General features: G+C 51.9%; 1 protein-coding gene and 1 pseudogene across 1 annotated transcript; both read right to left on the bottom strand.

The window, feature by feature from the left end:
• Positions 1-273: 273 nt before the first annotated feature.
• On the bottom strand, positions 274-1,041 carry LOC126500442 (40S ribosomal protein S6-like; annotated as a pseudogene).
• Positions 1,042-5,321: 4,280 nt separating this feature from the next.
• LOC126500297 (E3 ubiquitin/ISG15 ligase TRIM25-like) lies at positions 5,322-12,918 on the bottom strand. The gene is made up of 8 exons (XM_050140022.1): positions 12,866-12,918; positions 12,727-12,770; positions 11,728-12,395; positions 8,460-8,555; positions 8,029-8,262; positions 7,197-7,359; positions 6,941-7,003; positions 5,322-5,878 (listed from the first exon to the last, which is right to left on the bottom strand). Exons 1-8 carry the CDS (start codon positions 12,916-12,918, stop codon positions 5,322-5,324), a joined length of 1,878 nt encoding a protein of 625 aa, XP_049995979.1.
• Between the last annotated feature and the right edge of the window lie 578 nt (positions 12,919-13,496).

Here is a 13,496-nt window from a genome sequence, read left to right as displayed (position 1 = left end):
GGAAAAGAGTCACAGGGAAGGAGGTAAGACAGCTCCCTGCTGGTCACATACACAGCCTCACTTAACACAGGGTCTGAGTGGTCCTCGCGGTCACATTGCCGAGAGTTCCTGCAGCCCTTGTATTAGGTATTGCGAGTCTTTCTCTGTCGTTCCAGCCAGCTCCCAAATCATGACACAGAGACTTATTATTATGAAATCTTGGTCAATAGCTTGGGCTTGTTTCTTTTTTTTTTTTCTTCAAGGTCTGATCATTTATTTGTTACCCTTATAGACTTATTTTTGACTGGACTCAGACTTAGAAGTAGAAGCTCTCAGCAAGGACAGTCTTCGCCTCTTGGCAATCTGTTCCTGGCGCTTTTCTTTGGCTTCATTCTCTTGGCCAAAAGTTTAGCATATTCTGCAGCCTCCTCCTTGTTTTTCTTTGTTCATTGCTTCTTCAGAGCAATACGCCGGTGTTTGTGTTGCAGGACACGTGGAGTCACAAGACGCTGAATCTTGGGTACCTTGGTCCTGGGCTTCTTACCTTCTTTGTTTAAAGGCTTTCTGACAACGTACTGGCGGACATCATCTTCTTTAGAAAGATTAAAAAGCTTTCGGATTCTGCTAGCTCTTTTAGGTCCCAACCGACGAGGCACAGTAGTATCTGTCAGTCCAGGAATATCCTTCTCTCCTTTTATTACAATAACCAAGTTGAGAACACTCAGATCTGCATCCACAATGCATCCTCGGACAGATTTGCGCTTTCTCTCTCCAGTTCTCCTTGGTCTTTAACAAGAATGCCCCTTACTCAACATCAGGCACACTCTGCCATGGGTCAGGACACCTTGTTTCATGGGAAAAGATTGTTTGTCATTGCCACCACTGATTCGGACCACGTAACCCTTCCACTCTCCACCCAGGGCATCGGCAGCCACTTCCGTGACCATGCGCTTCTCATAGAAGGTCCAAAGCTTGCGTTCATCATCCACTTCGATGAGTTTCTGGCAGCCGGTGGCAGGGAAGGAGATATTCAGCTTCATCTTCGCACAGCCGACCGCCTAGGAGGCGCCACGAAAAAGAGCAGCTTGGGCTTGTTTCTAACTAGCTCTTATAACGTAAATTAACCCATATCTTTTAATCTGTTTTTTAAATGTGGTTCGGTTACCTTTACTTTGTAATGCCTATGCTGCTTGCTCTGAATCCTAGTGTCTCCCCCCTTCTTCCCAGCATCCTCTCTGCCCCCAAAATCCTGCCTAGCTATTGGCCGTTCAGCTTTGTATTCAACTAATCTGAGCGACACATCTTCCCAGCCTACAAAAAGATTAATCCACAGCAATCAGGCGTGCATTCAACACTGGAGACACAGATGTGATACCCGGATAACCTAAGCCTGGTGAAGTCACACATGAAACCGCAGGCAGAGAGTGTGCAGGAGCGACATTGCACACAGGGTGTTGTGGATGCAGAAAAGAGGCGACACCTGGCTTAGCAGAGAGCCTGGCACTCAGAGGAGTAGCCAAGGGCTAGGGTGAGAGACTGGGCCAGCAGGGCGGGATGAAGACAGCCCAGTTCTCCTGAACTTGACCAGGGCATCCCGAATAGCCAGCCCCCTTCTTTGGTGGAGGGATGGGTAAAAGGCTCTATTCCAGGCTGTGGCCTTCTGGTCTCAATTCTCTCTCTTTGTCCACCTATAGGAATGGGATGAAGAGACCCCACTAGCATCTTTTGGCCCTTCTTGGACTCTGGCCAAACTTGAAGTAACATTACGAAAACAAAGCTTGGTTGGGTGATGGTGGCACATGCCTTTAATCCCAGCAACAGAGTTCGTCTTCAGAGTGAGTTCCAGGACGTTCAGGATCACACAGAGAAACCCTATCTCAAAACAAACAAACAAAAAACCAAAAAGCAACAAAACAAAACAAACAGGTAGACTGCTTGCGTTTGAGTTCAGGCTTCCCAAGCACTTTGCCTGTGTGACCTTGGGTGGGCCTCCTGACCTCTCACCCCTCAGCTTCCTCATCAGTGCTGTGGGGATGAGTAACACGATATGAGAATTAATGCTAATATGCTCTTTGTATTTCATTTTCTAGAGACGTGGTGGGCACGTCGCAAGTGTCTGTTAAAAGCGGAATTTCTTGGCTGACGAGTTTGCCCAGCCGGTAGACATACTTCCTGCCAAGCCTGATGACCTGGGTTCGATCCCCAGGACCCACAAAATGAAGGTTGAACCACCTCGGGCAAGCTGTGCTCTGACCTCTGCACATGTTTGATGGTGCATACACACACACACAGACATACACAAACAGTAATTTAAAAAATTAAAATTATTTTTACAACTAGAAATGGCAAGATGTTATTGGTCATCCCTTCATCTATCAATCTAGACTGTTCGGCCCTGGCTGTCCTAAACTCACTATATAGACGAGCTTGGCCTGGAACTAACAGCGATCCACCTGCCTCTGTCTCCCAAGAGTTGTGATTAAAGACTTGTGGCATATCTGGTCCAATCTTTCTATATGGAAAACTACAAATTATGAAAATCTTTTCTTTCTTTTCTTTTTCTTACCGTTTTTCTTCTTCTTTTTTTTTTTTTTTTTTTGAGACAGGGTTTCTTTGTGTAGTCTTGGCTCTTCCAGAACTCATTCTGTAGATCAGGATGGCCTTGAACTCACAGAGACTCACTTGCCTCTGCTTCTTGAGTACTAGAATTAAAGGCGGGCACCACCACCACCTGGTGAAAAACTTTTTAATTTTATTTTAACGATTGTGTGTGTGTGTGTGTGTGTGTGTGTGTGTGTGCGCGCGCGCAGTTGACCTCAGAGTGTGGAATCCCCAGGAAGTGGAGTTATAGGCTGTGGTGAGCCAAACAGCATGGGTACTGGAAACCGAACTCAGGGCCTCTGGAAAAGCAGGAAGCACCAGTGCTCTTAACCATGGAGCCACCTCTGTCTCTGCCCACCAAGTACTCCTAATAATAAAGCACCCATGGACTCTCTCTTTTTTTCCTCCTTCAACAAGGTCTATTTAGCTGTGTCTGGCTTGGAGCTTGCTATGCAGCCCAGGCTGGCATGTGGTACCACAGCTTGTGGTGGTGGACTATTGTTCACCCCACACCGTCCGCACTAGGGAGGGCATAGGCCGGAGGATCAGGTGGTCAAGGCCAGTCTAAGCCATGCCGACTTTGAGGCCAGCTTTATATAATGAGAGCCTGTTTCAAAACAAGATGGAGCAAAACATTAAAAAAAGAAAAGAAAAGAAAAAACCCAAACCAAAGGATCCTGTTAGAAACTCACCCACTGATGACAGAGGTCAGGGGCAGGGCCTGTGTGGAGTGTGGGTGAAGCTGAGCCCTGACTCTTGTATCTCCTTCTCCGTCAAAGAAATGTGCTAAGTCCTCGAGCAGGAACTAGAGAATTTAAAGGTGTAGGTGGTATTCCAGAGCGAGTTCCCGCCCTGGCTTCTTCACCTGGAGTGGGGCGACACACATGTTCTAAAGCCCCCTTCTCTGATACATAGTTAAATTGACATCGATATACTACTGGATTTAGTATTGTTCGTGCCCAGTGATCCCTTTTTTTCCATGGAGCACACTAGGAAAGCGCTCTACCATAGAACGGTGTCCCCACCCAGGTACCCAGATCTGCCGCACTGAGCACATGGAAGTCATTAGGAGGCCCATTTCCTCCAACGTGATCTCTACCCTCCGTGACATAGTCTCCTGTGAAGTGGTGTGCTGAGCCATGGCCAAAGGGACGACTTTTTTTTTTCTTTACTGGTTTAAGGACACCGCCTCTAGTGATAACACATGGAGTCCCCAAATAAGGAACCCCGAAATAAAGAGCAGCTATTTAAGCAGCAGATGCAAATCTTTGGATGTGTGTCCCAGGATACTGCGACTTTTCAGACACCATCGTGTTGTGTGTGCCTTGGGGATCTGGGGGGTGGAGGGGTTGGCAAAGCAGGTTGGTCAGCTCCCTGGAGGAAGCAGCAATCCTCCTGCCTCATCAGGTAGACATACTTAGCCTTAGTCTCCTGAGTGCTAGAATTACACGTATGGCCCACCACATGCCCTGCTGACTCTTTTCCTGATCCCGGAAGAGTGAGAGTCGGGAGCAGAGGCGTGATCTAGGCCTCAGGAATAAGGAAAGCCTCTCTCCTCAATACGAGAAAGATTTCATAGCCTTGGGAAATTACTCAGAAGCCGAGAGAAGACGCCAGGGAGAAGTGACCACCTCTCAGTCCCAGCCAGCCACAGGACGGCATCTCAGGAGACCGTCAAAGCTCAGCATTGCCCTCCTCACCCCAAAAGGAGTGCCTCAAGGAGAAAGCAGGGTTACTAATTCCTGCAGGGACTGCATTCCCAAGTGTCCTCGTGGTGGGGTGCCGCCTGGTCTGGCTGCCACCTGCCTTGCCCTAGGGGCTTTCTCTCTTGTGAACTTTCTCATTTTGTGGTTCATTAACTTGGCCACAGGAACCACGGCTGGCTGGCTGAGTCTGGAAATCCAGAGTGCTTTCCCAGTGGACAGGAACCCTCAGCTTGCGGGGTAGGGGGTGGGTAGGGCTTCACTCCTGCCATCAGGGACCTGGACTGGCCCTGAATGGGGCCTGCACAGACTTTCAGATCTCTCACAGGGCGAGTTAGATTATAAAAGCCTGAGTGTCCACAGCCCCCATGAGTGGAGTGGGTACATGGGGGAGGGGCAAGGAGCAGCTCACACACATCATAAAGATGAGGGGGCAGGTACTGGTTACCCACTCGATATCCATAGCCTAACACGCTGCAGAACGCACTGGCTGCAGCCGCTTTGCTCTACGGAGGTCAGCTCACTGCTCACCACCTCTCACCTGGACCTCAGTCCACAGCCCCACGGTCTTGCATCTAAGATAGGGTTCGGCTCCTCAGCCCTGACTTTCCTGTCCCCATCCAAATGAGCTAGGACTCTGGGCAACCCTCCAGGGCCCGCTGGAGACTTGCTTGGCTCAAGCCTTGCCATGCCTGAGGCTTCGCAGCCTTTGAAGATAGCGGGGAGCGACATGGATGGGCCCGAGGAGCAAGACCAAGGGTTGCCGATGGAGTGTGTAAGAGATGGTGCAGGGTTTTGGCTTCTGAAGGACACAGGTTATCCCAGCCCCAGGGGACCTCCAGTTTGGTTCCCTCCGTGTTAATGGAGGCGCGGCAGATAGCATTCAGAAATAGGGCTGGGAAGCAGGTGGGCCCCCACTTTTGTTCTGGGCGCAGGGGACCACGCCAGGCCGGCCCCTGCCACCCTCTCAGCACTTCTGCCCAGCCACTACATAGAGTCTAACTTTATTGGCAGCCAGCCTGTGCCGGCGGGCGCTGCCTATGCCTCGGGGTACTGCTTGAGCGTGAGCGAGGCTCCGCTGCTGACCATGACCGCGGGGTACAGAGGCTCGAGGAAGGAGGTGAGGAAGCGGTAGAGGAGGCTCATGTCACCCGTCACCCCATAGAAGGACAGGCAGCCGGCGCCGAAGTCCAGCGCCACGCCGAGCGTGTGGTGGTAGGAGCCGTGCAGCACCGTCTGCGTATTGTTGTGCCACACCGAGAACTTGAGCGAGTCCCACTCCAGACACCACGAGTAGGGGTTGCGGCCCAGCAGGTAGACGATGTTGCGACGGGGGCGGCTGCCCAGCGGAGGGCAGTGGCGGTACGTGACACCCAGGCATATCCACGAGTTGGAAACCTCGGCCTCCCAGTAGTGACAACCTTCCGACAGGCCGGGGCAGCACAGCACTTGGGGCCACTGCTTGAAGCCTGGTAAAGGGCTGTTGGTGGTCGAGGGCTCCAGAAGGATGCCCAAGTTCAACACTGAGTGTGTTTCCTTGAACAAGAAGAGCTCCTCACTGGCTGTGGCGGGGTCGAAGTTCAGGTTGCAGTAACCTGGCATGGGGGATGAGAAAGCACGAGGGAGCTGGGGTCACCGTTCCCAGGGCAGGGTGCGAGCAAGGAGCAGGTGTTTGGAAAGAACCCATACTGCACCCCAGGGTCCTAGAAGTGGCACCCTCTCTCTCTGCTGGCTTAGAGCTCATCTACTTTATTCTTGTGCTTTTGAGACCAGGTTAGTCCAGGCTGACCTTGAATTTAAAGTAGCCATCCTGCCTCAGCCTCCCAAATGTTAGATTACAAGCATGCTCCTTAAAATAGCCCCCAATTTAGTCGGGCAGTGTTGACACAAGCCTTTAAGGCCAGCTCTCGGGAGGCAGAGGCAGGTGAATCTCTGAGTTCGAGGTCAGCCTGGTTTACATAGTGAGTTCCAGGTCAGCCAGGGCTACACAGAGAAACCCTGTCTTGAACGCCTCCCCACAAAGGCCAACTTTGCTGGGGCACTCTAGGGGCTGCACCAGACAGCCTGGAGGACTAAGACCGGGGAGGTCCTGTCCTATGCTGGACTTTTCTGGAGGGGCTGGGAACAGGGTCCCCCCAACGTCAGACCCTGATATAATAATCACCTTTCTTATTTGTTCAGGAATGAGACTGGGGGAGGGGGAGGGGTTCCTGGCTGAGGTGACCCACGGGTCAAAGATGGTCCATATCTGATCCCCAATCTCTCAGAAGCCTTGGGAATTTGGTTGTGGGGCCAAGACCAGGGAGAGGGCTTGTAGGGACATCAAATAAATGGATGTCTGGAGTCGGAGGAAGGCATAATGCCTACTCCAATTGGCTTGGCTAATCCCCCAGGGAAGTTGGCAGCCACCCAGATGAGGGCAGGAGGCATTGACACATAAGGCCCAGAGAATCTCAGAAGGGCTGCCTTTGAGGTAGAAACAGATAGGGTCTCCCTTTCTTCCTATTAAGCCTCTCTGAGATCCCCAGTATTCAGTGAGAGGTCAGGAGAGAGAAAAAAGAGTGCCCTAGAGGCAGGTGAGGCGGGGGAGTTACAGCCCCCAGGGATCCTTCTCCTTTCCCCTCCCCCCGGGGTTGGCCTCTGGTTTGAGAACTCACACTGAAGTAGTGTTTTCCTGTCCACAGTTGAGGGTAGCACCTCATAGGAGCTCATCTTGATGCCTGGGGAGGGGGGATGGAGAAGCTTTGCTGAGGACCCTCTTATAGCCCAGCATCCTTCCAGAGGGAGGCTTGACCAGTCCTGGAGCTGGTGACCTGGGAAGGGTGAACACAGGCATACAGGGCTCCACAGACACTGCCCCGCGGGAAGGTGCCACTCCCAGGCCACAAGACTCCAGACTTCGCAGAGACTGACCCTTCAAGAGCAGCTGGTTGACGAAGCTGAGGCCTATGTCCATCAGCCGGGTGCGGAGCTGGGCCAGAGTCTCTGGCAGCTGAAGGAAGCAATGCATCTCTTCATAGCTGGTGCCCATCAAGGGTTTCATGCAGGCAGGGTAGTGCTTCAGTCTGGGGAACTCCTGCTATGCAGAGAGGGGCAAGCTAGTACCCCACTAGCTAGGGCTCACGCACCTGCCAGGGGCACCTCCACGGGTGAGTGGAGAAAATGTCATCCATTTTGGTTCAACCATGAGCCTCTGCCTTCTCCTGGTTGGTTGGCAGAGCATCTGTGGCGGTCTGGCTGCTGGAGAAAACGGCTGGAGGGTTGGAGTTGAGCCTGTAATTGCTCATCAAGATCATTGTCAAGTCCACCCTGCTGTCCAGAGGGGGACAAGGAAGGAGTGGTCTTTGAAATCTGTCCGGGGTATGAGGGCAATTTGAGGAAGGAGATCCCTGCTAGGAGGGCCCAGATATAGGGGCTGGTCCCAGTGCATAGAGAAAGTCGCTGCCAACTTTCTGCTCAGCCACCCTGCCTAGCACTTCCCCATCTCTTCCTTCACCTCCCACCCCCACCCTGCAGTAACACCAGACCATGGCTAGGGAGGAAAATGGGTTTCAATATGTAAGACCGGGCTTGGTCTAGAGGGGGGTTCTTGGTCTGGAGGGGGGTTCTTGGTCTAGAGGGGGGTTCTTGGTCTGGAGGGGGATTCTTGGTCTAGAGGGGGTTCTTGGTCTAGAGGGAGGGTTCTTGGTCTGGAGGGGGATTCTTGGTCTAGAGGGGGGTTCTTGGTCTAGAGGGGAGGTCTTGCCTGCAGAAACTGCTCGTCGTTCCTGTTGGTGAGCAGGCTCTGGAGCCAGACGCTGTCCCCCTCCAATGTCAGGAGCCGGTTGTGGCTTTGCTGGATAGAACTGCCCAGCTTTCCCAGGGCAGCCGCCTCTTCTTTCTCCACAAACTCCAAGACCTGTATCTGCAGCTGTTTAATCTCCTGAAGGATCTCTGAGAAGCAGTTGTTCACCTCATCTCGCACTGTCTGGATCAGTTTCTGGAGGGGGTGTGTAGGGAGACACCCTTGAACCCTACTCCTACACCCGACTCTCCCGGTACAGAGCCTCGCCAAGTGTCCCGCCTTTGTTCACTGTTTCCCCTCACCACACCCCCCTGTAGTTTCTGGGAGGTCCCAAGGGCCCTACAGAAGATACCGGGACAGCCTGGGCCTGGCGTGGTGGTAGCCCACCTTACCGAGAGAAAGCTTACTCGTCCGTGGTGCTTCTGGCTGTCGGAGGCGATGATTAGCATCTGGTTCTCCACATTGGCCTGAATCTTCCGAACTTCAACCTGGAACGTGTGGTGGGGGGGGGGCAGAAGAGAGGGAGGGGTGGAGGTAGGTTCCCCCACTCCCCCCCCAGGGGGCTTGAGAGAGTGGTCCTTGGAGAAACTCAACTGCCAACCCTGGGTGAGATGGACCCCTTTTATTCACAGGCTTCAGTGAGCCGAAGACCAGGGCTGAAGGGCAGCTGTCATTTATGCTTCTAGTGTTTGTTCCTCCACTGCCCCAGAGTCTGGCTCTTCATTCATAGCAACCCGTTTCTTTGCTCTTAATAGTGATGAACGCAGGCTTCAGGACACAGAAGACGCTGGGAAGGTTTCAGTGGCTTCAGATAGGGAGGACGTGGTGAGAACCACACAGGGCAGAGCTTACATGTAGACACCTGGGTACATGCTGGTGTACCAGGGCAATGCTGCCCAGCTCCGGACCTACATAAGTCCACAAGCACCACTGGTATAGGGAGGTTCGTGCTTTGGCAAGTGCCTATGTGGGAAACGGTGCTGGCCAACCTGTGGCCAGGCAGGGCTTCCATCTTTTGAGAGGCTCACAGTGAAATGGGTAATTTGAACTAAATGATGCGTTTAGCAATGTCATTGGCTCTTTTCTGAAGGTAAGTTTCTTTTCTTAGCAGACTGATGATGGTTGGTTAGGTTATGTCAGGACATCGGGGCTACTGAATGTACCTGATGGCTAGCTAAGATCCAGGGAACTCTCTTCTAAAAACAGTGCAAGAACGAGAAACTAGGCACTGAGGAAGTACAGACAGGGGTAACCTCAGACTCAGGGAGTTCCAGACCAGACTGGGGTACGGGAGCCCCTGCGAGGGGAAGGGGCTGGCAGAAGAAAGGGGAACAGAAGTTAATTTAAGCTGCAGTTTGTGTGTGTGTGTGCGCGCGTGCATACATGTGTTTTTATGTGAGTCTACCTGTGTGTATGGGTGCATATGTATGTTAGTGCATGTATATGTGGAAACCAGAGGTTAATATTATTTTCCTCAATCACCTGCTGCTATATTTTCTTTTTAAAAAAACAAAACAAAACTGGGAGGCAGAGGTGAGAGGATCTCTGTAAGTTTCAGGCCAGCCTAGGCTACATAGTGAGTTCCAGGACAGACAGAGCTGTTATAGAGAGACACCCTGTCTCAAAAATACCAACCTATATCTACCAATATATGTATTGCATGTGTGCGGGTGTGTTTTGTCTGCCTGTAGGTAGATGCACTACATCGTGCCTAGTATCAGATCTCCTGGAACCGGAGTTACAGAGGTTTGGTGCTAGGGACTGAACCCAGGTCCTCTGCAAGAGCAGAGTTCTTAACCACTGCACCACCTCTCCAGCTCCTTCTCCCTCTGTTTCTGTAGCAAGGTCTCTCACCGAGCCGAGAGCTCATTGATACAGCTAGACTAGCCAGCCAGCAAGCCCCTGCCTCAGCCTCTCCAGTGCTGCATTCTAAGTGTACACCACCATGAACTCATGCCTATAAAAACAAGCACCTTATTTACTGAGCTGTCTCCCCATTCTGATTTCTTTTGGGGGAGCAGAGTTGATTTTATGTAGCCCAGGCTGACCTTGAACTTGGAGTCCTCTTGCCTAAGCTACTTAAGTGTTAGCACTTCAGGTATGCCCAGCTTTTGTTTTTGTTTTATTATCATTACTTTTTATGTGTATGGGTGTTTTTGCCCAGATGTAACGTCTGTGTACCCTGTTGTGGCCTGGTGGCTGTGGCTGCAGAAGATGGGTATTGATTGGATCCTCTGGAACTAAAGCTGTAAACCACCGTGAGGGTATTGGGAACAGAACTCAGGTCTGTTAACCGCTGAGCCATTCTCTAGACCCCTGAAATGGGGATCCCACTATATAGCCCTCGCTGGCTTGAAACTACCTATGAAGATCAGGCTAGCCACAATAACCTGTTCCCACAGCACCTGCTAAGAAGGCTAATTTCTTAGAAGCGGTGCTAGTTGTTAGAGCATCCACTACCTCTCTTGGGGGCTGCAGTGAACACCAGCAGCACATGGGGTCCTAGAAGTGTTGTTTAATGAAGTGCTCACAGGGTTTTCCTCTGCTCAACTATACATGGGGAAGGGCTAGGGAAGATCGCTTTAAACGAAACCAAAGAAAGAAAATGTAAAGAGTTAGGAAGCAACTGATATTTCTTTCTACTTCTTTCCTTTTGAAGCATTTTATCTATGACTTTACGTGCATGGGTGTTTTTCCTGCATGCATTTCCAAGAGGGCTCTGGTCCCCTGGATCTGGAGTTACAAACACTGGTTGTGAGCCGCCATGTGGGTGCTGGAAGCCAAACCCAGGTCCTCTAGAAGAGCAACCAGTGCTCTTAGCTGCCAAGCCATCTCTCCAGCTACCCTTTCTACGGCTTCTTGAGAGCAGCAAGTCACAGGTGTTTCCTGGCTACATCTCCGAGGCAGACGCTCTAAGCAATCTTTCCTACCCCTCACCACGCGTTGTTCTCAGCAGATACAGACTTCTGACATGCAGTTCTGTCCCTTCCTTAGTAACCTAACCTAATGCCTTCCTGTTCCTTAACGTGACCCATCATGTTAGCAACTGCCTGACAAAAATGATTATTATTGCGGGAGCCTGTGTGCATGCCAAGGCTCATGTATGGATGCTGGCCCTCATCTCTCATCTTTCACTTTTTTTTTCCAAGACAGGGTTTCTCTGTGTAGGCCTGGCTGTCCTGGAACTTGCTCTGTAGACCGTGCTGGTTTCAGACTCAGAGATCTGCCTGCCTTTGCCTCCCAACAGATTACCTTTAAAACAACAACAACAACAACAACAACAACAACAAAAAAAACAAAAACAGAGTCTCACTACGTAGCTCTGGCTGTCCTGAAACTATGTAGAACAGGCTGGCCTTGAACTTACAGAGAACCACCTGCCTTTATTTCCCAAATGGTGGGATTACTTGTATAGTCACGACCAGTTCTCCTTCCACTAAAATGTAGGTCCTGAGGACGGAACTTAGATCACCAGGGTAGAAAGCATCTTTACCCGCCGAGCCACCTTGGAGGCCCTGCCTAATTGTCTTTGGGTTCTCATGTCTCTTACGTTTCCTGGGCTCTCAAACTGCTGCCTTCGAATCTCAAGTATCTGGTGCCATAAAGCCTGGCCCGAGCTGTGTTACTTTCCTCGGGGAAATGTGACAGACCCATCCTCACCTCCTTGCGGGCCCGTTCATCCTCCAGCGGGGTGGTGTCATGGTTCTTGTGCTCCTCCAGCAGGCAGGTTCCGCACACGCAGCTGCCCTCGGTGCGGCAGTACAGCTGCCGGAGCTTGCGGTGTTTGCGGCACAGGCGGTTCTTGAGGTCCCACACAGGCTCCAGGAGCTGGTGGTCCTGGAACACCTGGTCCTCGAAGTGGCTGCGCAGGTGCTTCTCGCACAAGGAAGCCATGCATTGCAGGCATGACTTAACTGACCTCAGCTTCTGCGGGGAGCAGAAGTCACAGGGCACATCTGTGGGGCCAGCCAGGTTCGACAGGGGCCCTGAGGTCTGGCTCTTGGCCTGGGTGAAGCAAGCCACCATCTCCCCAAGGATGACATTCTTGCAGAGGCGGGGCCTGGTGGGAAAGGTCTCTCTGCACTGGGGGCAATAGTATGTCTCCCCGATGGCAGCCAGGTGGTCCCAGAAACTCTGGAGGCAGCTCATGCAGAAGTTATGGCCACAGGCGGTGGTGACGGGATTTTGGAAAACCTCCAGGCAAATGGGACAGAGGACTTGGTCCTCCAGCATGCGTTGGCTGCTGTTGCTGCCGGCCAGGAGCTGGATTTGAGGCACTCGGGAGGACTGGGAAGAGAGCTTTGGGGGAACTTGGTCCTGGACTGGTCCTGAGAAGACAGAGAAAATCCAGGCATGGCGGGGGTGGGGACGGTGGCCTTTACACCAGCGATGTGGTCTTGCACAGCAGGGACATGTTCTTTACACCATGGGCACGCTCCTTTTTACATCCTTTGTCTCTCAGAAGCGGCTGTCTAACCGTGGGGTGCCAGAGCTGTGTTATTAGCCAGCCTGCACATGGGTGGACATGAGGATCGTATTGCCTGGTCTCAGCCCCGGTGATGGGTAAGATGGTGAAAGGAGAGAACGAAGGACAGGATGGTGTGGGGAAGAAACCACTTCCTTGGCCCTTGGGAGGGGAGGTCAGAAATTTGAACTTACGTGAGACTTTCTGCATGGCAGCAAGAGTCAGAGAGTTTGTTGTCCTGTGGCAGGAAGGAAAAGGACCCATAGAGTCAGAGACCAGGACCTGGCCCGAGCCTCACTCCTCAGCTGCTGAGAATGTCCCCTCGTGTCCTACCTGGGGGCTGACGCCTGCCGTCTTCTCTCCTTCCCTTGGGCTTGTTGTTTCATGGCTTCCCTACCCAGATGCCCTTTCTCTGAGGATGGTCCAAGTACTGCTGATGTCATAATTCGGGTGCAGCCAGCCCCTGCATCCTGCCTGTGATGTCATCAGGACACAGGTGTGCCACAGGGCAGGCTGCAGTGCTGTGCAGTGCTGACGTATCTCGCTTCTCCGCGGATGAATCCTCAGCTCCAGGGCAGAAGAGCTACCGGCAGCTAGAACCACTTGCCACTGATGTAATGTCTGTTCGTATTTCTGACCAAAGAGGGAAACGGTCAGTGAGCCACAGCAGCATCCTGGGAGCTTGTTTCTCCTCTCTGGAGTGTGATTCTTATGAGGTGACAGGACAAGGCCTCTTCTTGGCCTAACGTGAGATCCAAGCATCATTCGGGTATTCTTTCTCCTTGCTCCTCTTCTTCAAAGACTTGTTTTGATTTTAGGAATGAGTGTTTTGTCTGCATTGTGTGTATGTGCACCATATGCATCTAGTTCCTGAGCTCAGGAGAGGGCGTCAGAGGCCCTGGAACTGAAGTTACAGGTGATTGTCACTGTGTGTGTGTGCTGGAAACTGAACGCAGGTCCTCTG

The sequence above is a fragment of the Alexandromys fortis genome, unplaced genomic scaffold (genome assembly GCF_014885135.2).
Source record: "Alexandromys fortis isolate MF-2015 unplaced genomic scaffold, M_Fortis_MF-2015_v1.1 scaffold_39, whole genome shotgun sequence".
Classification (NCBI taxonomy): domain Eukaryota; kingdom Metazoa; phylum Chordata; class Mammalia; order Rodentia; family Cricetidae; genus Alexandromys; species Alexandromys fortis.
This window is presented reverse-complemented; position numbering and strand designations above follow the sequence as displayed.